At 38.3% G+C, this 24,017-nt stretch overlaps 1 protein-coding gene across 6 annotated transcripts in view; it reads right to left on the reverse strand.

Moving 5' to 3' along the window:
• Positions 1–24,017, reverse strand: part of ADAMTS6 (ADAM metallopeptidase with thrombospondin type 1 motif 6) — a 146,500-nt gene that overhangs the window by 75,724 nt on the left and 46,759 nt on the right. For all 6 annotated transcript variants that reach the window (XM_032676257.1, XM_032676253.1, XM_032676254.1 and 3 more), the window contains 2 exons: positions 12,762–12,805; positions 9,082–9,187 (listed from right to left, as the gene is read on the reverse strand). In XM_032676257.1, the coding sequence (XP_032532148.1) occupies positions 9,082–9,187; positions 12,762–12,805 (150 nt within the window). The remainder of the gene's footprint in view (positions 1–9,081; positions 9,188–12,761; positions 12,806–24,017) is intronic.

The following is a 24,017-nucleotide window of genomic DNA, read 5'->3' on the forward strand; positions in this document are numbered from 1 at the left end:
AGAAGGACTCTACCCACACTTGCTACAAAAGTGCTGATGGCTAAAAAGGCCAATGCGAGATAGACAAGTCTGGTTGCAAAAGGCACAGCACAAAGTCTCCTTAGGCAGTATTGGCAAGACACGGTTCTTTCTGTATCATCTCTTCTCCTCAAGAATGAATCTCTGTGTGTTCTCAAAAGAAGCAGCAGCATTATGAATAGTGTGTCTCCATGTCTCAGACTGGAGGCCAGAGTAGATCAATGATGATGATCAATATGACAAAAGCTGAGATATTGTTTCAGGGAGTCCTTGTATCTCCTCTTCGGGGCTCCTCTCTTGCGGCAGCCGGTGGCAAGTTCACCATAAAGCAAGATCTCAGGGAGGCGGTGGTCCTTCATCCTGGAGACGTGCCCTGCCCAACGCAGCTGTGTCCTCAGCAACATGGCCTCAATACTTGTAACCGCTGCCTATTCAAGAACAGACGCATTAGTCACGTAATCAGTTCAGTGGATGTTTAGGATTGTACGCAGGCAGCGCTGATGGAAGTGTTCTAAGAGTCACAAGTGGTGGCAGTAAACGACCCATGATTCAGATCCATAGAAAAGAGTAGACAGCACAATGGCTCGGTAAACACTAATCTTTGTACTTTTCTTCAGGTGTTTATTACACCAAACTCTTTTATGGAGTTTTGCAAAAGCACTATATGCCTTTACTAACCCATTGTCTATCTCTTCATCAATCTTACCATCCGAGGAGATGATGCTTCCCAGACAATTAAACTGCTGGACTGACTTGAGCTCTGATTCGCCAAAGTCTTCCTGAGGTGAAGGCTGGTAGAAAACTTCTGTCTTCTTCAAGCAGACTTCCAGCCCAAAAAGCTCAGCAGCCTCTGCAAAGCAGGATGTTAAATGCTGCAGAGCTGCTTCTGTGGGGGCAACGAGGGTGGCATCGTCAGCAAAAAGCAGCTCCCAGACAAGACCATTTAAAGTCTTAGGATGGGCCTTCAGTCGTCTTAGGCTGAAAAGGCTTCCATTGGTACGATATCAAATGCAGATACCGTTTTCTTCATCAAGGTCTACCGTGGCCCTTTGGAGCATCATGCTGAAGAAGACTGTGAATAGGGTTGGTGCAAGAATGCAGCCTTGTTTCACACCATTCTTTATTAGAAAGGGCTCAGAAAGTGCATTGCCATGTCTGACTTGGCCGCGCTGATCCTCATGAAGCAAAATGATCATTTTAAGGAACTTGGGAGGACATCCTAAACGTTCCAAAATCTGCCACAGACCTTTTCTGCTCACAGCTTTGGTGAAATCAACAAAAGTTACACAGAGTCCTTTATTCTGTTCCCTACAGTTGTCTCGTAGTTGTCTGAGGACAAACACCATGTCTGTGGTGCTCCTATTGGCTCTGAAACCACATTGGCTTTCAGGTAGAATTCCTTCTGCTATAGTGGGTGTTAATCTGTTCAAAAGTATTTTTGCAATGATTTTACCAGCAATGGAGAGCAGAATAATACCCTGGTAATTTGAACAGTCTGATTTATTTCCTTTCTTCTTATACAAGGTGATGATGACTGCATCACAAATGTCTAATGGTAGTTTGCCTAGTTCCCAACAGCACACCACAAACTCGTGAAATTTGGTATGGAGTGCCTGGCCTCCATGCTTCCAGACTTCAGGTGGAATTCCATCAACCTCAGCTGCCTTGCCAATTTCACCTGCTGTATGGCCTTAAGAGTTTCTCCCATAGTAGGGGCAATATTCAATTCATTTTTCGCTGGTTGTTGTGTAATGTACTGAATTGCTGAGCCTTGAACTACACGGTTGGTACTGAAAAGAGTCTGAAAATGTTCAGACCACCAATTCAGAATGGAAATTTTATCTGTGAGAAAAATTTGACCATCTGCACTGAGTAAAGGGCTTTGAACCTGGTGTGTAAGTCCGTACACTGCTTTCAAATCCTCATAGAATCCTCTGTGATCACCCGTATCTGTGCACAATTGAATCTTTTCTGCTAGATTGATCCACCACTTGTTCTGGATGTCTCAAAGTTTCTGTTGGAGCTTACTGCATGTAAGACGAAAGGCTGTTTTTCTTACATAACAAGATGGCTGAGCAAGATGTGCTTGGTGAGCAGTTCTCTTCTTTATCAACAATTCCTGGATCTCCTCACTGTTTTCATCATTCCTGGGTGGGGACTGGGAGGGGGCTGGGTGGGCCTGAGGGATCCCCGGACCAGCAGGAGGGCAGGTGGGGCAGTCCCGTTTAGAAGGCCACGGGTGGGCAGTGCAACGAGGGGCCTCTGGGGGGAGAGGGTAAGGTTAGGGTGGGTAGTGGGTTTTTCTGGGGGCTGGGGGGTTTAGGCTGGGCTGGAGCCTTGGAGGTGCCCGAGCCCCGGATGGGTGCAGGGACCCCTTATTTGTGTGCCTGCCCCGCCCGGGGGTGTGTCGGGATCGCTCCCTGTTCCAGCATTGTTGCAGTCAGGGTGGGATGTGCTGGGCTTGGCTTGTTTGCAGCTTCTGCCCAGGAACGGTTTTTGGAATTATAATATAATTGTAATTTTTGGAATTATAGCATCTTGGAAGGGTGTTTAGGGCAAGGGAATGTCCTTGGGTTTGAGTGTAGGAGGCTGAGGGGAGGGGAAAGGCTCATCCAAATCATTTTAGTGGGGGAGAAGCTTGTGTGCCCCTATGAGGTTGCAAGCTGTGCTGGCAGTGGTATATGCCTCCAGTAGGGTCTCCCATGCCAAAGAGGTTAAATCTGAAGGGTCAGATAAAATGTGTCCACGGGTAGGATGGGCTCACTAGCCTTTCGGCAGTCATCCTAGAAGGACAACTCTAACTCCAAACTCAAGCAGATGGAGCTTGCTTAGTCCTGTAAGGCCATCCATCCAAGAGAAGGATACTCTAATTAAACCTACATTCTGAGGACTTCGCTGTCACTGTCCAAGCTTGCTTGGCCCTGGCAGGTGAACCTTAGGAGTAAAGTGTGGGACCAGTTCTGCACATGCTGTACCTCACCTAAAAAATCCACTGCGCAGGCTCGAAGGCTATATCCACATTTGAAAAGCCCTGTAGCGACAGGCGAGGGTCAAAACGGCAGGTGAAAGGTGCACTGGAAGCCGCAGACCCAACCCTGCAGGTTGGTTCAGGACACTGGTCGCTTGAGACTGACCCCAGAGATGACAGTCTCTTTCAGCAGCATCCTGAATGACCAAGCAGTCTTTTTCAAGGAGAGCACTGCTTGCTCCATATGGAGAGGAGCCTAGAAAAAGTGGCCTAACCAAAGCTCATCTCCACCCTTCACCTGGTTGGTTAACCACGGCCAACGGGCATCTTCTGATGTAGTTGAACAAAGATAAAGAGACAAAGGCACACAGCTGCCTTTAAAGGCATGACTCTCGCATGCTGGAACATCAGAACCATGCTTGATACTGCAGACAGTGGACGTCCTGAGCATCGTTCTGCTCTAATTGCCCATGAACTGTCATGACTTAACATCAATGTTGCTGCTCTCAATGAAGTTTGTCCCCACGAGGAAGGCAGCCTTAGAGAACATGGTGCTGGTTACACCCTCTTTTGTGGTCAGGTAAACCCAGAACTGAAAGTCATCTTTCAGGAGCTGGCTTCATGATCAAAAACTCTGTTGTCTCTAAACCTGAAAATTTGCTGACAGGTCATTCTGATCATATTACCTCCTTACACCTCCCACTACACAACAAGCAACATGACATGTTGTTCTCTTTAGTATATGTGTCCCAACTGCAACGATAATGGACGCCTTCTGATAGAGTTTTGTGCAGAGCAGCAGCTCACCATCACCAACACTATCTTTCAGCAGAAAAACAGTCTGAAGACAACCTGGATGTATCCTCGATCCAAGCATTGGCACCTCACTGACTACGTCTTGGTGTGACAGAGAAATGTTCGCGATGTTCATCGTACCGGAGTGATGCCTAGTGCAGAATGCTAAACAGACCATCGACTTGTGCATTGTAAACTTAAACCTTAACTTCAAACCTAAAAGGGGCGGCATTCCAAGGAGAAGACTCCAAGTTAACAATCTTCAAACAGCTACAGTGAGAGACAGCTTCCAGGCAAATCTTCAAACTAGACTTGAAGATCATTCCATAGATCCCTCTCCCAAAGTGTTTTGGCAACATATTAAAAACAGCATCCTGCAGTCCTCTGAGGAATGCTTAGGGTTCTCTTTCAAGAAAAACAAGGACAACTAAATACATTCTTGAAATTATTGCTCTTCTTCATCTTGAAGACAATTTAGTCAGTTGGACTATAATCTAAGTTCTTATTATTTTTTTAAATCTTTCTCTATCAAGATATAACTGTCAAACTCATCTGAATTTAAATTCATTACATCTTCTATAAGTCCAATTTCTATAAATTCTGACTTTTCAGAAATTACTTCAGGCACCAGTCTTCTCTACCTGTTCCCTCCATACAGCCCTTAATAGGTTTCTGTCATTAGTAAATTCTTTTCTTACTCCAAGTGTCATGGGCAACTCTTTGTCCTATGCCTAGTCCACTATGGTCATGTTTTGATATTTCCTTTGTTCACCCACTTTCATTTGTTCTACTTCACTTTACTATTTATTTTCCAGATCTCAGCCAACTTCTCCACAGGACTGCAACAATGCACGGGACAATGCCTTTCTTTTAGCAATATACCTCTTTCAGTGGAATCTGAAATTCCTTATCTAGTTCAACTAAGCCTGTGTGGGGCAAGATATTTTAGAATACAAAAGCATAGAGCAGAAAGCCACCTAACTCAGCTGTTAGGTAAATAGAAAATGGGACTGGATCTTAAATTGTTCGACTTGTCTGAGCATAAAAGCATGATTAGGCCTGAAAATAGTTCCTTTCTTCACCAAAAAGTAAAACTTTGCTCGAAAATTCAGGGAATACACACTCAATTCTCACTCCTGCTACAAGAAATCACTGTTTGTGATTTTTGCTTACCAGGAATCTTAAAGTGTCTTCGTTGTGAAATATCTAATGGTAGGACAGTAGGCATTGAGCATGTCAAGCATCAAAAATCAGTTTTCTAGAGAAACTATTCTGAAGGCTAAGTGCCAACTATGACTTTTATCTGATTCACAGTAGTATTAAGAGTAATACAAGGCTGTTCTCTGAACCACGCCTAGGGAGAAACAACCATAAAAGTGTTAGTATCTCCATTGTTTATGCCCTTTAAGAAAGAAACAATCACAGTGTACCACCATCTTCAATAAAAACAGCTGGTTATGAGTCTCAACTGCATACAGCTTAACAGTACCAAAACTGGGTTATACACATATAAAAACTACAAGTTTTAAAAACTATGAATATTTAAGAGAAAGTATGACTGACTATTTACGATCACACTCAGACTATCAGCCTTTTTAAGTTTTCAAGAAGTACTTTTCTGGATAATATTCTTCAACCAAATGGAACTTACTTGGATCAACGCAAGGTTAAATGAGTTAAATTTAACACATTATGAAAAACAGAAAGTCAGATTGAAGGATCTAATGACTTCTCATCACTCTATAATTAAAAAAACTACTAGAAATCAACAAGTTGAGCCATACTTCCATCAGAGAAGTTTACAAATCCAATTTTAGAGAAATCATGGATAATCATGATGATAATACATGCATTATGATAATAATATACGCATCATCATACCTGTTCTCTTTTAATCACAAGAGAATTTTGATTCTCAGTTCAACATTTTTTAAAAAATTTGGTATTCCATAGCAACTGTACAATTAATAAAACCATGATCTTTCAAAGTGCAATTCCCCCATTCTAATCTAATTAGAATGCTATCCAGAACAGCATTTCTTCTTGAAAACTTAAAGACTGATAGTCTGAGTGTGATTACAATGGTCAGTCATATTTTCTATTAAATATTTATTGGAGGGGTTGTTTTGTTTTTTCTTCAAATCTTTGCCCCATGTAGTTTTTTTATATGTATATTCATCAATCACTTGAATGAAGGTGCAGATGCCTCCTCAACAACAAAAAGATGGGAGGAGTGGTCGATACCGCAGAGGGTTGTGCTGCCCTTCAGAAGGACCTCGACAGGTTGGAAAGATGGGCAGAGAAGAATTGCCTGAAATTCAAAGAGGACAAGTGCAGGTCCTACACCTGTGGAGAAACTACCCCAGGCACCAGTACAGGCTGGGAGCCAACCTGCTGGAAAGCAGCTCTGTGAAGAAGGACTGGGGGGTCCTGGTGGAAAACAAGCTGCCCCTGAGGCAGCAGTGAGGCCCTGTGGCCAAGAAGGCCAACGGTGTCCTGGGATGCATTAGGAAGAGCATTGCCAGCAGGCTGTGGGAGGTGATCCTGCCCCTCTATTCAGCCTTGGTGAGGCTTCACCTGGAGTGCTGTGTCCAGTTCTGAGCTCCTCAGGATAAGAGAGACACGGAGCCCCTGGAGGAGGTCCAGCAGAGGGCTGTGAAGATGATAAGAGGACTGGAGCATCCCTTCTACAAGAAAAGACTGAGGGAACTTGGCCTGTTCAGCCTCGAGAAGAGGTGACTGAGGGAACCTCATCAATCTCTGTAGGTATCTGAAGGGCGGGTGAAGCCAGGTTCTTCTTAGTGCTGTCAAGCAATAGGACAAGAGGCAATGGGCAGAAACTGATGCACAGGAGGTTCCATGTGAACAAGAGGAAGAACTTCTTTCCTGTGTGGGTGACTGTGCATGGGAACAGATTGCCCAGAGAGATCGTGGAGTCTCCCTCACTGGAGATATTCAAGAACCATTTGGACACGACTTTGTGTAATGTGCTCTAGGATGATCCTGCTTGAGCAGGGAGGTTGGACCAGATGACCCATTCTGTGACTCTATGTACTTGAGCACTTTTTTGTTGTATGTTACATATTCAGTGCAGACAAGTCTCTTAAATGCTTCTATTTTTCATTTGAAAATGAAGTCAATTTCCCATTCCCAAGTCTGAAAAGAGGTTTACAAAAGAGGTTTACAAGGCACTCTGAAACAATTATTTTACTCACATATGCAAATGACTTCAAACGGGTACTGGAAACTAGGAAGCTGAGAGGAAATAACAACTCTGGTATAGTCCTAGAGGCATTTAGTCACAGTGTAGGTAGAACAATAGGTGATGAGTGGCTACCATAAAACATTATAAAACCTGAAGATTTTTTGCTCACATACTCACATTCCAGCTTTTACTGAAGGTATCTACATGGCATGTTAATTTTCAACACCAAGCTTGCAGTGCAACTTTCTTTAATGACTGTGCATTGGATAAAAAATAAACTCTACTTCTTTTCAAGCCAGCATTTGACATACCATGCCAGCTACAGAATTAGCTGAAAGCCTCAAAGAGCTGAGATTTCAGAATTTTAAAAGATTTTATGTATAAGCATTTAAAAGATATGGAACATAGAAAACACAGATGGTTAAAAACATTCCTGTGATCATAGGATATATGCTATCACTATATTGCTTTTTTTGGATTCTAACCAGTCTAAGTTCCCGAAATCAATTCTGGTCATCATGCCAGCTTTGCATGACAAAATACCTGCACACATTAAACTACTTTCATGTATCTCTGGAATAACATCCATAAAACTTACATAAGTATATCAAAGGCCAGTGTCAAGAGGATGATGCCAGACTCTGCTGCCCAGCAACAGGACAAAGAGTAATGGCCATAAACTAAAACACGAGAAGGTCCACCTCAACACGAGGAAGAACCTCTTTACATTGAGGGTGGTAGAGCACTGGAACAGGTTGCCCAGGGAGCTTGTGGAGTCTCCATCTCTGGAGACATTCAAACCCCACCTGGCTATGTTCCTGTGAGAGGGGAATTGAATTAGGATGATCTCGGGAGTCCTTTCCAACCTCAACTATTCTGAGACTCTACGGGAAGGTAGTTGTATGGAATATGAGTTAGAATGAAAATATTCTACTGGAACATTGGGGTTTTATGTTAAACATGAGACAATTCACAGCTAGGTCACCTAACAAGACATTATTTACAGGGATTTCAGAACTATAAGCATTTAGTGATTGGAGGAGCTCTTTCCTCAACAGTAGAAATATATTTTCCTTTACCCTATCTTTTTCAGCTCATACAATTAAGGGAAAAGAAGGAAGGAAGGAAATGAAGGTTAGGGGAATTAGGTATGTTTTTGAATTGCTTTTGAATTCCAGAAGTCATTTATACTACCTTGTTTTTTTCGTACGCAATATAAATGAGAACATAGTTGTCCAGTAATTATCTCACATAATAGGTGGGCTAGAAATAACTGTTTACTTCCAAATCCTTTTTTTGATCAGCAGGTTGCTAGCTTCCATTTCAGTCTGCACTGGATTTTTAACAGTTTGATCAGCTAATGACTGCAAAAGCATGCCATCCATAACTCAGCGTTGGTCAACCCATGTAAACAAAGAAGGAAACCTATTGATAAAAGAAGGCGCTTAGTCTTTTTAGAGTCATCACAATGTACTAACAAAGTTGTCTTTGAGGGAAGGCCTGAAGTATTTCTAGATCAAAAACTACTCAGATTTTATCAATCTCATAACAACGTGCTCTTTAAAATGATATGCTGACACTTTAAATGTAACTAGTGATGCTACGACTGCTCTATGCCTGTTTCAGATTCTTCATGCTCAAGTGAAAGAGGACTAAAAGTATACAAATATTGACAATGGAATCAATATTTCAATAATAAAAGTGTGAATTATATTTAAGATAAAATAACAAAAAGCAAAAAAAAATTACCTTTAACCTCTTCTGTTTCATAAAGAAAGGTAAACAAAAGGGGGGAAAGAAAATTTTCAAAGCCAAATATTTTAAAATATGAAACAGAGTAGAAAGGTTGTGATTCAAATCTCAGAAGGAGAGATTTAGCTGGAATCTGAAATCAAAGGGTAAACAATGAGTCTTCAGTTATAAATTTAAGGCCTCTGGTAATATATACTAAATAAAATGTATTGCCACTCATTAATACTATATACAGAAACATGGAGCATGGGAATAGAGACAGTGCAGGAAAAAAAAATCTATTATTAAACTAATATTAAAAAGGTGATACATTAAAACTTATTCTTTTTTTAAATTCACTCACTTGTGACCAATCTCATGTGCAATGGTAAAAGCTGAACCTAGGCCAATGTCTTCATTAATGCTGCAGCTCCTTTCAGGCTCACACATTCCAGCCACAGAGGCCAAGCCTGAATAAACAGAAGGAGACACAAAGGGTCATGCCAAGGTGTTTCAGTCTTAAAAGCCCTAGTTTTAAATGCCTGGATTCTTTTTAATAACTTCTATGCACAGAAGGAGCAGTTGGCAAAAGGTTAACTTTCTAGTCATTTACAAAATCACTGGGGGGAATTTTACTTCGCCGGCTAGACATTAATATTTTTTGAACTGCAGTCAGTGCTGGAAAATGTCTAGACTAGGGGTTAGATTTATAAATTTTACTTCTGGTAACTTGGGACCACCTAGTAACTTGAGCCAGGAGAGGGAATTCAAGAAAGCATTGCTATTTTAACATTCTTCAGCCCGAAGAAAGCAAAATGTATCCACACTATTTTTCTAAAGAAATCTGTTTAAGTTTAGTGGGTTCATAAAAACATAGAAGTAACTTTTTTAGCTATGAAAAACCTCACATGGTACATTAAAAAAATTAAAAACCCAAAACTCAATGCATCAGTGAAGAGAGAAGACATGTTAATAACAAGTATTCAGTTAACCATGGAAGTCTTTTCCATTTATCACCCATCATCTTATGGAATTTAAACCTTATTGTGTTACAAGCGCTCTTAAAAACTTTCTTTAGAGAGAGAAAGCTACTGGCAATTTATGGGCTATGGTTCTTCTGTATCTTGCACATTCTTCAGCAACACATTATTACATACATACTCCAGTCATAATTTAGTGCCACTAAAGAACGTCAGATTTATTTAACGTATTCCTCCCTAGTGTTTCTAATCTGAAAGAAGCAATAAACCTTCCTTTAAGGAAATTACCTGCTCAGTTAACTACAAAACAACTCAGTACACTACAAAACAAAACCAAAAACCAAAACCAAACCAAAATAAAACAAACTACCACCACCAAAAACCAAACCAAACAAAATACCCAACCCTACCCAAACAAAACAAAAAAAAACCCCCAACAACAAAAAAACTGGGAAAAGTGTAACTTTGATTGGGGGATAAGCAGAAAGAGACAGGGTGTGGGGCAGAGAGAAAGTATACTCTATATGAGCAAGCATCAAATTATTCTATTTGGACTAACAGTAAGCAAGTAATAAGAAGACAAGTGCTTCCTGGTTGTGTCCACATCAGCAAGTAATCTGGAGCCCTAGGAGTGAGTCAACACAGCGAAGTACTGATATTGAGGCTATCCACATATCTTTTTATGTAGCTTGGGCACTTTACTTTGGACTCACTGAATCCTATAGGCTGAACATAGTCACTACACATGTGGTTCAAAGCTTCCTAAAAGGAAAAAATATTACAAGGGTATCACAAGGAAACAGCCCATGTGGGATATAATGTCTCCCGCAGGCACATACAGAGCTTTTGGGGGTATTTGTTCTGATTTAGGTTTTCTCCCAAACAAATCTAGTTTATATACATCAAAACTACTCTGATAACCAAACTGACATGGGAAAAAGGTGACAATGTGTGTCTGGAGAACTTGCATCAAAACAGTACTAGTGCTATAAACAAATCATTGCTGTAGAGACACCCCCTGAAGACACCATAAAACATCAAAAGAAAACAGATTGTCCATGGAGAAAAATATGTATTTTTTGCAGTGTTGAACCTGCAGAAAATACAGTAATTATAGTTCACCTATGCTACACTAATTGAGGAAATTCTGAAGACAACATGGCAATACGTATATACAACTGTCATGTTCCCCTGTAAAGTCCACCATATTTGAAAGATAAAGTCATCTCCATCTTCACATCTTCTAACTAAGCACTTGCTTCAGCAACTTACAAAACCAGAGTAATGTAATTCCATACTACGTTTGCAGAAAGTAACAGAGATCAAGTTAAGAACTCAGTCTATTGCTTAGATTTTAGAAAGAACTGGCCTTCACTGGAGCCACAGACATATTGCAAGACATCTGAGGTCTATCTTTTCTAGAAAGATAGCAAGATTCCCTCTTTCAGGAAACTGGAATAGGACACAGATGTCTCTGCCACACCAAATCCTTTATTTTGTTTTTGTCCTATAATACCAGTTATCCAGGTTTCTTTTGACCTTTTGAGACCTTTTGAGACCCGAGACTTTTGTTCACAGACTCCTTAAATATATGATTAGTTACTGGAGGTCAGTGGGACTTAAGCATATCAAATGCCTTGCAGAAGAGGACCACAGGGCCTCCTCTCTTCTCCAATTCAATGCCTATAATGTAAAAAAATTGGTTTTGTTGCCAATACTCCTATAACACTCTTATTTTTAGTTGTGGGTTTTTTTTAAATAAAGCTTTTTGTTTAATAAAACATTTGCCAAAGTCTATCCTCTGTTACAATGAATTCAAGTGAAGCAGATTTTGCCTTTCTGCCAAAATCTGACACAGTAAGAACTAGCACACTAATAATCTGTGTTAAAAATATCACCTAAAAATATCAAATAGTTCATGCATGAATGTATGCTCCTTCAACCTTTCTTCTTTTAACACTTGCAAAGCCAGTTCTCAGACATCAATGTACACAGTCTCATCAGTTTTGTCACCTCAACATCAAAGAAAATCAGTTACACTTAGAAATTTATCATCATTTGCCTTTTACTAAAGCAAATGGCCTTTACAAATGCCTTCTACTAAGCTGTAGATTTTGTTCATATTTACAGCAGGCAAAATTCTGGTACCTTTTACGATGTAAACTACATTCCTCTGCCAGAAGCATTGTGCTGACTTGAGAGACTCGTAGAAAAATTAACATAAGTTAAGGTTATCAAGCATACAGTAATATAGAGAAAGACAAAGCAAATACAATCATGAACTCTGACTGAGAAAGGAGTATTATTGATCTGAACTAGGTGATTTAGAATTTTATCTTTAATTACATGCAAGAAAGAGGCTTATGAAAGGACGTAAATTGAAAAAAAATCTTAATAAAGGTTACATTGGCCTTTGAATAATGTTTCTTTTATATATTAAAGTACTACTGAAGGTAACAACCTATAGTTACAGGTAACAACGTACAGTTATTTACTACAGTAAATAACTTTTGGTGACAAATTTAGGTATGGAGAGAACAATAGCTCTCCATCCTTAATCTAAGGTGTGCTTCTCCATTGTCAAAGCATTGTTTTAAGGAACTTCTGTCACTGTGCTGTTTTCTTCTAAGTCTGTGAAAGGAAAAATATAAAGCAGTACTCACTGTGTACAAGAGAGCAAACCTCGAAATCCATTTCTTTTGTATGGTTTGGGAGTTTTTTGGTCATTTTTTAATTTTCCAGAGGATTTCTACTTGTATTTTTTAACCAGATTATGGAGACAGATTAAATGGAAATAAAGAGCAAGTTGTCTTCTATAAGAAGTACAATTGAGTCATCTACTAGGTTTTATCAGAACGACAACTGCCGGAGATGAAATACACACAATTCAAACTTCTAGCAATGTATCAAAGCCAAAGACCACCTAGATTACCTTTTATTGTTCATGTTTATAAAAATTTCAAAAGCACAAACTTCAGAAGACCTAATCAGTCAATAAACCAATAGCTAAGTATAAAGCAACAAAACAGCAAATACAAGCTGAAATTTCTCTTTATATACTTACCCAGTGTGCCACAAGGCTTGTTTTTATAAGTGCAGATATCGTATCTGTTAAGGAGAAAAAAAGTAGATAACATATGTCAGTGAATCAGATTTGTAAGATAGTTTGTATATTTATCACACGTCTGTATCACAGTCCAACTTGTCAGACTGCAATCAGTTTCATTGTGCAGCCAGCTGGTGTCGGCATTTTCTATGCTCTGGTGTAAACCACAAGCTGCCGTACACTCAGAGCTGCTGGCCTCAGGCCAGTGGGACACCTGCCAGTAAGAAAAAAATGGTTAAAGTGGATCTTTATAATCACCAACTCCATAAAGCAGTCTACCACTCTGTTATGAAGTTACAGCAGCCTATCTATAGACTGCTACTGATTCATAACACTTAACTTTTACTTACTGAACATAATTCGAAGCCTCTTATAGTCTCACACTTATGAACTAAACAATATTAATTGTAACTTCTACTACTTACTAATTGTAACTTTTACTACTTAAAACTTTGATTCTAACTAAAAACTGTAACTCTCAATAATTATACCATTTTTTTGAAAACAGTCTTATGAACTGCCATAACAGTGCCCTTCTCATTATTTTCCAATGTTTATACTGTGTCTTAAGAGTATTTGATAACAAACTAAAACGAAAAAACATTTTGCAAAAAGCTAAAAAATGTCTTAAAAGGATAATTTTCATCCTTCGTATATAGATGCTAAATGAGTTCTTGTGTAGTTAATATATAAGTCTCTGGAGCTAACAAAAGAATTACAATTTTTTTTGTGACACAGCTTTTAGTAATAGCATTGGTCATGCAGCAGTCAATTCATTAATTACACCTTCGTATTTTGAATAGGCAATCCTATGATATAATGATACAAGAACATTCCTACAATGCCATTTATTTTCAAGGATTTATACTGATTTCCTTGCAGTATATTTCAGAATAATTTCTACTCCTCTGAAAAGCAAGTGAAAAAAAAATATGAAAAGATACCATCTTTATGCTTTAATTTTTAACCCAAATAGTTACTAATTTCAGGCCACTAGACATTTCAGTTAAAAATAACGTAAGGACTGTTATCACGTAGGAGTCTGATCAGATTTATACCTTTCACTGCTAAAAGAGTTACAGTCTGACTGCAAGACAAATCCATGGACAAAATAATGAAGCTTAAAATTCAAAAGAAATTCATTAAACTCTCTATGCATGTAGACTGCTGCGACCACATGGAATTCCTATGCATTTTAAGAGGTATTGAGTGTGGAGCAGTTTTTGGGATTACACTATAGCTTTAAACTTAAGTATTCATATGAGCTAATCTCATCAAGGTGGTTCAAACTCTCACTGATCTCCTGTTTACAGTTTGGAGGGGAGGAAGGTAATCAAATTAGCATTCTCATAAAAAACATCTTGGAATATGATCAGGTTTTGTACATGACAAAGTTTTAAGATGACGAAGATACAGAGCAAAAAAATTTGTTCCTTAAAGAAAGCAGAGAGGGGTCAGTCTTATTTAGTGAGAAAACCCTAGCTAAATTCTTTAGAACATAGTTGAGAACTGAATAGAAAGAAGTCTCTGTAATACATAGGAATTATTGGTCTTCTAATTTTTTTTAGTATCCAATGGAAGTAGGAAAAAACAATGAAAGGCATACATCCTTAGATAAAACAGATGTTTGATAATAAAACCAGTTCCACTGAACTCAAGTAAAATGTTGTCACTGACTTCTGCAGAGCTGAAAACTTGCCCTTATGGCCTGGATCAGCTTACTCTCATAAAGGTATGAATCGGAAGTTACTCCTCACCTTCAGTTCATTTTCACAAAGAACTTTTATAGGAGAGAATGATATGAATTAAGTTCCTTGTTTCTGTCATATTTTTGAAAAACACACACCATGGTATCCTTCAATTTCTGCTAAGAAGTGTGTGCTCTTTATTATGCATAGGCTAGCATTTTAAAGAAAATATGATGATAATGAAATTTAAATTACATAATAAACTAAGAGAAACATCACTAACTATTTTTGCAAGAACATACCTGGACAGTAATATGTTCTCAATTATGGCTTCATTAAATATTCACATCTTATAGACAATAATTAATTTCCTGTAAGGAGCATTCATACATTCACCTAGGCCCCAGTTTAACAAAAAAAACTCTCTAAATTTTCAGTGTCCAATGATTTATTTTATCTACATCATCTTCAAGCTTCATTTTTAGCTCTTTTTCCTTTCATATGAACGGTTACTGCTTGTGATTTGTTTGAAAGCTCATATAATTCTTATGTACCAAATTGCTCGTTTCCATCATTTGCTTCTCTGTATGATTTAACCAAATCAGACTAACCTGTCTTTTTCTGGTTTTGACACCATTTCCTCTAACTTTAATAATCACAGATTATGCTGAGTTGGAAGGGATCCACAAGGGTCATTGGGTCCAACTCCCGGCCCTGCACAGGACAGCTCCAAGAGTCACACCAGGTGCCTCAGAGTATCATCCAAGTGTTTCTTGAACTCTGACAGCCTTGGTGCTGTGACCACTTCCCTGGGAAGCTGTTTCAGTGCCCAGCCACCCTCTGGGTAAGGAACCCTTTTCTAATATCCAACCTAAACCTTCCCTGACACTACTTCAGGCCATTCCCTGAGATCTTGTCACTGGTCACTACAGAGAAGAGATCAGTGCCTGCCCCCACTCCTTCCCTCACAAGAAGTTGTAGACTAAGGAATTCATTTAGCCTACAGATGATGAGTTCCAAAACACAGAAGACTACAGATTTAATACTTGACAGATAGTAACTTTAAGCCAAGAAACCCCTGAAATGACAAATCCTCATGACTCTACATGAGACTGGATAGGGCTAATAGCTATTAAAAAAAAAAAAGCAACCCAGAAACAAACAAAACAAAAAGCCGACCCCTCCCAAAAAACACCACAAAGGTGATGATACTTCAGAAGCTGAAGACAATAGAAAGGTAGATTATCAGGTCAACAATTATGTCAATCAAACATTAAAAATTATAACAGTCACAAGGATTATTCAAAAATGTTGTTTGGGTTGCTGACAGACTGTGTAAGGGACACCACACAAAATTTAAATGCAAGAACACAGATATGTATGTTGTAAAAAAGCTCAGGATGAGATGCCAGCCTGATCACTTTGAGACAGCCAAGAAAATCCTCTGCCCAAGTCAGAAGAGATCACATGCCTCCTAATAAAGTGGGTGTAATGCCCCTGAAATGTGACCACACTGGGGAAGTGGAATGGAAAAGAGGTAGAGGGAAGATTTCTTATTACATGGCCATTCCTGCCCTGAACAAATCAGAAGGCATTTTATGAGGCAGATGTGGAAGAGATCTGGGACTTCTGGGCCTGCCTGCAAGGCTGCTGAAGAACTGCATCAGAAAGGTAGGAAACGCATGATGAATGTACAACTGTCACTGAGTCAGAAGGAAACTGCGGAGACAGACCATTATGAGCTCAATAGGATGCTCAACATGGGAGCAGCAGTACACTGCTGTCATGCCATGGATAAACGGGACGAGTTAGTGTGCCATCCAAGAACATTTTAAAAGGAAAAATTTCTAGTCTTTTTTGGCAGGATATGAGCAGGCACTGTGCTAACGTATCCATCTACATCACTGTATTAAAAAGTGAAAGGAATCACACTAGACACTGAAATTCTATTATCTGCATTATCAAGCTGTTTTAAAAGTCTACCAAATTTTTTTTAACAATTTCCTTGCACAGATTTGGCCCATGACAACAATTAATCTCAAAGAACTCCCATAAAAATTTGTGGACATGTTGACAAACAATTATTAGGAAGCAAAAACTCTAGGTTTCTTCTGAAGAAGATAGCTTAGTAGTGTGGACACAAGATCTGTGGCAGTGGCCCTTAGTGCAAGAAAAAAGTCAGTGACATGTTTATTTAATGCACTAGCACGGATATAAGCTACAGACTATCTCTCGAAGAAGCCTCAGTTATCTGCAACTCTAACTTGACGAAAAATCCCCTTTCCTTTGAAAATCTGATAACTAGCATGACCCCGAGTATTTGAGTAGGACATTCAAGTCAAACAGATAAGACAGATAAATTCTCTTTGAATACTGCAAGTACTGGTCAAACTTGTCAGGTAATTTATTTGCAGCTACAGCCAATCTCAGGCATTTTAGGGGAAGACAGATATTTCCCTGCTGACACAATGCAGGGAAAGGAGAAAGGATTCTTCCTCCTCCCTGTAAACTAACGGCTTGCCAGTCTAATACATGTGAAGGTGCAACCATGTAGTTCACACAGAGTTCTATGTAAGCAAATGTATTCTCATATCAAAAATAAAAACATATAAAAAATAAAGAGATATAAAAAAATGACAGGTTTGATTACTAGAAAGAATCACAATGATTCAATCATACCTCCACCATCCCCAGTAATTTATTATAAAAGCTACAGAAGATAAAAGCTATTAGTTAGAAGCTATTCAATCTCACATTAGGAGTTGTTTACAGCATCATTTAAGAACAACTGTACTAGGTTATCCAGTTGATCTGCCTTTCCTTCCACAGCAGTTATTTGTGAGTGTATGCAAAGAAAACAGGACAGTTCAGATTGTAGTTTTCCTGACACAAGCCCCCAGCTCTGTGGCTTAGGAAGCTTCAGAGACGGAGATTGCATCTCAGTATTTAATTGATTTTTCTTCTAATGTCTTCAGCACTTAGTTAATTCCTCCTCAATCTTTAATAAAAATATTTCAGTGTTTATCTGGAGGAGGTTGGTTGTTATGTGGGAGCAAAGTTGAGTTCCTCTGTTACAGTAGAGCTCTTTCCTGTTAAAATCACTTTTTAAATTTTCTTTTAAATCAGATTAATAAATGGAACTTTGTCAGCATCGCACCCCTACACTGTGGCCTTTCCGGCACCTTCATTTGCACTCAAGGGCTTTTCAAATTTTCTGCAGTGTGTGTATTAAAATTCAAAAGTTGTTCTAGTAGTGGTGGTATTAACAGTAGTAGATACAAAGGCAAAATGAATTATTTCCTCTTACATGTTAATGTGTATTTAAAGGATAACACTGCCCTTTTCACCAGTCTCATTACGCAAAATGGCCCATTATCTGAAAAGAATCTCTATAAAGCACTGTCATTACTAGCTATATGTTACTGGAAATGTCCAGTGTGCCAGAGGAAAGGACTATTTGCATCAAATTAACACTGAGATAGAAATATACCTGCAACAGGATTGGAAACATATATGAATACGAGCATTAGATACACTTTAAAGAATTTAATTATTCAACAACAATAACCTACACCATGTCTTTTACTTAAGTACAATAAGTGAACAAAGCACGAACACTTATTAGGAGAGTAAACTTCCAAATCAGTATGAAACACAAGCTGCTTACTTATACACATATCAACCTACTCTGAAATTACTCTGAAAGCTACCAACAAAACTGAGTAATACTTACAATAGATACTGACATAAATAACTGAAGTTTTTGAAGGAATATTTCTTAATGGAAAAGACCTTAGGAGACAAAAATACCATCACAGCAAATTGCCTATCAAGATGGCTGGAATTTAAACGTAAAAAGTACATAAGAAAATTCCGGCTACACAAAACCAACAAATACGTATGACGGACATTAAGGTCTTTATAACTTTGAGATAGGTGAACATGTGCTTCATATGTATAATACTAGACTATTTGCCAATTAATCTGCTTGAAAAGGTTGTCAGGAAACAAAATAAAGCCTAAGAACTGGTTCTAGTCTAAGAGGAAACAGAGCTAAATAATACAAACCATTAAGAGTTCATTTTTAGGGAACATTTCCAAACAAGTTACCTCTGAAAGAAACGGTTTATTTTTCACTTGTTTTAAATCAAATGATACTTTTTGACACTTGCTTTTTAACTATTGTAGGTTTCGAGAATGAGCTATTCAAATAAGGGCTGTCCTGTTCAACAATAAACATAACGTTCATCAGAGTTTTATCTTTTTTACTTTTTATTCTTCATGCTATGCAACATGATTTATCCATGCACCCAATCATAAATGTCTCATTTTTGAATAATGGTAAAAGACCAGGCAAAAATGCACCTAATTTTGAAAGATTAAGTTAACCTAGTTCCAGCACCTGGAGCTATAAACCGAACTACGGTCGAATCAGACTGCAATATCAGACTTCTCTTAAAAGGATCAGAAACTTCAAGCTATCAGACAATTCCAACTACTATTTCTAAAGTATGGAAAATAAAAATCAAGAAAACAGTGAGTAGCTTGTACTTTCACCACATTCTTTTGTATACATACACTTGGCTATGATTAAAAAGTGGTTATTTTGCAAATGCAGACAATGCCTCTAACGTTAGAGAATTATATGGAATAATAGTAATAAATCAAATACTGACTTTTAGTCAGTTTTTATTAAAAGCTATAATTCTTCAACGGTGCAGCATCCTTAAGATAATCTGGTTCATTTATTTGACTTGCACAGTTTACCAACAGCAATACTCTTTATTACAGAGAATTTTTTGATTCTCTAAAAGCTTTACTACAGCATATCTTACAGCCTTACAGAAAGTGGTTCACCGCAACAGTGTTCTGTCTCAAAATAAAGAACACATCTTATTTGGTTTTTTCTTCAAAAACCTCAAACCAAAAAGAGCTATTTAAACCAAAGAAGGAAAAAATAACATACATGTTACACATCACTCAACAGAAATAGCTTTTTCCATGCCTTTAATACTGCCATAGACAACCAAAGTCTGTCTCTATTAGACTTTATTCTGATACTTAGCTGGGGTGGATAAATTCTGAGTTACAGAGAGAAAAACTATTACTGCCATGAGTTCTAGTTCTCCAGATTGATATAAAAATAAATCTTTTAAATACTTGCCCTATGGATGAAATATTTCCATACTACTTTTTCTAAACTACAAATGCAGTCAAAAAAGTGAAAATAAACTCAGTTCTGAAACAATTTTTTTAAAGCTGTCATTTGTCGTCATCAGTTTTGGCAATGTAACATTAGAACGGCAGTCGTAAATTTAGCACAATCAGTAGTATTATCAGTGTCCTTAAGACAGATGTACAAAGAAGATTTTTAAATTATGAGTTAATAAAAGATTCTTAATGCAAATTCCACTCCTAGAGTATCTAAAAAAATTTCAATTAACTTCATGAAAAATATATAAGTAAAGATTTTCGTTATCATTGTGTTGATGTGTCATGCAAACATACAGCATAGCTACTGCAAAATACACTAATCACATGACAACAGATGGGTTTGTAAACAAAAATAGTTCTAGACACAAGCTGAAGACCTTGAGATGGTGGGGGAAGATGGCTAGAGTCACAAATTAGAGGAGACTAAGAAGTAGAGGGTAAAATGCAGCTGCATCTTCCCGGATGGAATGCAATCAACATGCTCCACAAAGATTACTTATACAACCATAAGCACCTGCTAGAAGGATGGAACAGACGGTGGAGTGGAGTGGAGATGCCATGGCCTTCCTCCATAGAAGTCCCTGCAGAGAGGGAAACATGGTGGTATTTTGTAGTTTGTAAGACCATTCAGTAGCTATCAACCAAGGGAGACAGATGAAGATGTTCTGCAGCTGAGCCAACAATTATATCAAAATCTCTCTCCTCAGATGCCAAGATACAACCACCACCATTAAGCACGTCAAGTGAAGCAAGACAATTTTACATCAATCAGAGATAAAAGTACTTATTACTAAAGTCACTCATCCACCAAAACCTAAAGAGACAGTATAAAAGTAAGTTGAGAATAAGGGGAAAATTGAGGAAGATTCCACCAAAACTGCTGGGATCAGTCAACGGGCTGAACCTGTCTTCACCCCCATAGGAATGACTATTGGGTAAGTTACACTTTCATGCATGTTAAATGCTGCTATAGGATTAGAGTATGCACGTGCTTTATAGTATAGTAAATTGTTTACACATGCTTTTGCAGCCAGATACTATCAAAGACAACCCTCAAACCTTAGTAACCTATCATAATTTGTATTAATAAAGAATGTTATTCCATAAACTGTTAGAGTGAGTCTTTTACATGTGCTGGTAGTTGCCAGAAGCAGATAACACGTTGGGAAGACCCCCTGAACGGTCTCCATGCTGTTGGCTTAGCCCCGCCTCCCCAAAAAGGGCAGTCAAATCAACCTCCAATACGGTGAATCTGTTCAGTGAAGGGTTCCCATAACAGGACACTGACAAACTGGTTGGACGTAAGGGTCTTAGCTTTCCTGGAGCACTGACAGACAAATAAATCACTAAGGATAGAGAAAATCTTCCCACATTATGGGCCAGGTAAACTGCCCCCTTTCACGTGACAGATGGTTCTCACCTTGCGACACACCCTAGGCATTGATCCAACACTTGAAACTACTGATAAAAAGTCATCATACCAAAAATCAGAGGACTAGACTTAAAATCTCTATTTTTTGAGGAAATAATACATCCAAGCTTTTTAGTCATCTTCTGCTTTTTAAGAATATCTGTGTTTATGTACATTTTCTGCACTTTTCAGCTTTTGTTCTCCAGCCGTCCAGACTAAAAGATTCCTTTTCCAATGTCAGGCATGAGTCTCATACAGAAACATGTCCTTACCAACTACAGCAATAAAACAAGAATGAAGTAATGGAAAGTACAGAATAACAAGTGCTACAAACTCTTAAGATCACAAGTATCCATGACAGACACCTACAGAAACTTAACAATATACAAAAAAAAAAAAAAGATTCACACAACATCAATACTACTGACTGGTTGCTCCTATAAAAGTACCAATTAAGCTGATTATAGTAAGGTAGCATAAAACTGTAGATAATTCCTTGCTGTGTGCTGATGTATTGTTAATATCACTTGAAATTTTTGAAAAGACAGAATACTTCCTCAGATTCTTCTTCTAATCAAAACTTTTCTGTAGACCATACATAGCTAAAAAGTTAAGAAAGTATCAGCTCAACCACAATATTATGAAGGCAAATGAACATTGCAAAAACCCATTAGACTACTTTAGTTGACAATGTATACTCAGGAATTACTCTAGATAAACCTTTATAAGCAAACTCTAGCACTGAAGAAACAGCCAGGCACTTGTGATTCCAAAGCCTGCTCCCTGCAGGCCTTGGACTAGCAACGTCACTTCACTGCTTGCTCTACCTTGATTTTTCCATCTTTAGAAGTTACCTCTTCCTTTTTCCCATTCTGTATACAACACGTAGGGCAATGCTGCTCTAACTCATTCCTCTCTCCTCCATGAATTTTCTTTTGTGATCCTCAGCAAATGTATGTTCCACCAGTATTAAGTTTAAGTTTACCAGAGCTTTAAGTTTACCAGAGATAGACTGGTGGCTCAAGTTGTCATCAAACATCTTATACAAACAGGCCTATCCCACTATAAACTTAATTTTGAGAGCTATACACATGGCAGTCACAGCAGCATCAATAGGCTAAGCCTAGAGTAGCTACCCCAACATCCATCTTGGTTCTTTCTATTTTTATGCCCTGCACCAAGTTCTATGCTTCTGCATTTAACTTGAGCACCCATGCTGGCTAAAGATGTTTGACTGAGTTTTCACTATATTGGAATGTGATGTCAGTACAGACAGAATAAGCCATCACACAGAAGGAGTTTCAGGCAGTTGTAGCCCAATCTTAAATGAGTCCACCCCTCTTTAGACCATGTTAATTTTATTGCAAGCTAGGCTTTAGATCCCCTCCAACACTAAGACACCTCAACCAGGCATCTTTCAACAAAATCATCAGAAATCCCTATATCCAGACAAACAACAGGAAGATTTCAAAACTGTAGAAATTTGAGAATTAATTATGATAGTAAGGCACAAAGCTAGTAAAAGCTGGAGACTGTAAACTCATAAAAGTAATCAGAGAATTGAAATCTAGCAGAACTACAAGGAGCATTTCAAACATTTTCTGTGGCATATCTAATTTGCTTTCCATGGCATAGTTCCTGATACACACAAAGGAATTTTATACAAGGGCATCAGAAATGTAGAGCTACCTACCTGAGTGACAATTGTGACTTCATTACCATTCAGAGACAATTTAGCGATTCAGCATTTGCACTATCACCAGAATGTAAGAAATACTTAACTTGCACTCTGAACCTCAAAAGTGACTGAATAGTTTTATTGAATTCTCAGTACTGAGCCAAAATTTAGATGGAATTACATAGATGTGACTAGCTAAAGTTGGCCTAGAGAACAGAACAGAATTTTTTTATATCTACTCCAAGTAGACCACTAATAATTTTTCTATCTGTACATTCAGGATAAGTCTGGCAACAGGCACATAAAACCTTTTTTTAAAGGACATTGACACTGAGCAGCTTAAGCAGCTTGTAGGCCAATGGTTTTTAGAGTGTGCTAACGCAACCAAGTCTGGGAAAAAGGAAAACTAGCAAAACTAATTACATAGGCGTGGCCGGGGGCATCCTGCCACACAGCAGAAAATAGGAAGCAACTAGTCTAGACCTTTGGCAGGAAGAAAACACAGCTAGCAGCTAAGTTTTAAAGCTAAGTTTTAAAACTAAGTTTTAGTTCTGCTGTACAGAAATAAATGAGATAAATTATAGCAATAACGTATTGCATATCTATTTCTAAGTTTTTCTACTATTTCTTTCTATGACTTTTCTGTGGATATGTGTTTCTTCTCTAACTTTCTGAATATTGTAAACAATTAATTTACAAACTCTGAGAAAATCACGCACATCTTTATACATAAGATGTCTACTTTATTTACCCTTGTTCACACTGTATATGGCATAAAAGCATCAGTACTTGAGGTACGCTGTAAAGAGTAGAAGTTCATTAGGATGACAGACCACACCTAGTAAAAAAGTAAAAACATAAGAATTGCAACATGGGCCAGACTAAAGACTTCACTATCCTGCATTCACGATCCAAGAGAATGCCCAAGAAAGAATAACACCACAGAAAGCATAAAATGGCAGTTATCCCAGTACTCTCTCAATTTCAACTATTTTTGGCTCAGATTTTTTGAGACAGATGTGCTTCTGGGTATTTAGTACTTTTAATGGATTATTTTTCTGTGAACTTGCCTAGCCAATCTTTCAACCTACACATATATACAGCTTCCATAAAATGACTTGCCAAGGATTTTCAACATTAGCTAAATCTTGCATAAAAAAGGGCTGCCTCCCTTCTCCTTGTTTTGAGTCTTCTCTAAGTTTACTGGGCAGCCTCTAGTTCTT

Source organism: Chiroxiphia lanceolata, chromosome Z, assembly GCF_009829145.1.
Source record: "Chiroxiphia lanceolata isolate bChiLan1 chromosome Z, bChiLan1.pri, whole genome shotgun sequence".
Taxonomy (NCBI): Eukaryota; Metazoa; Chordata; class Aves; order Passeriformes; family Pipridae; genus Chiroxiphia; species Chiroxiphia lanceolata.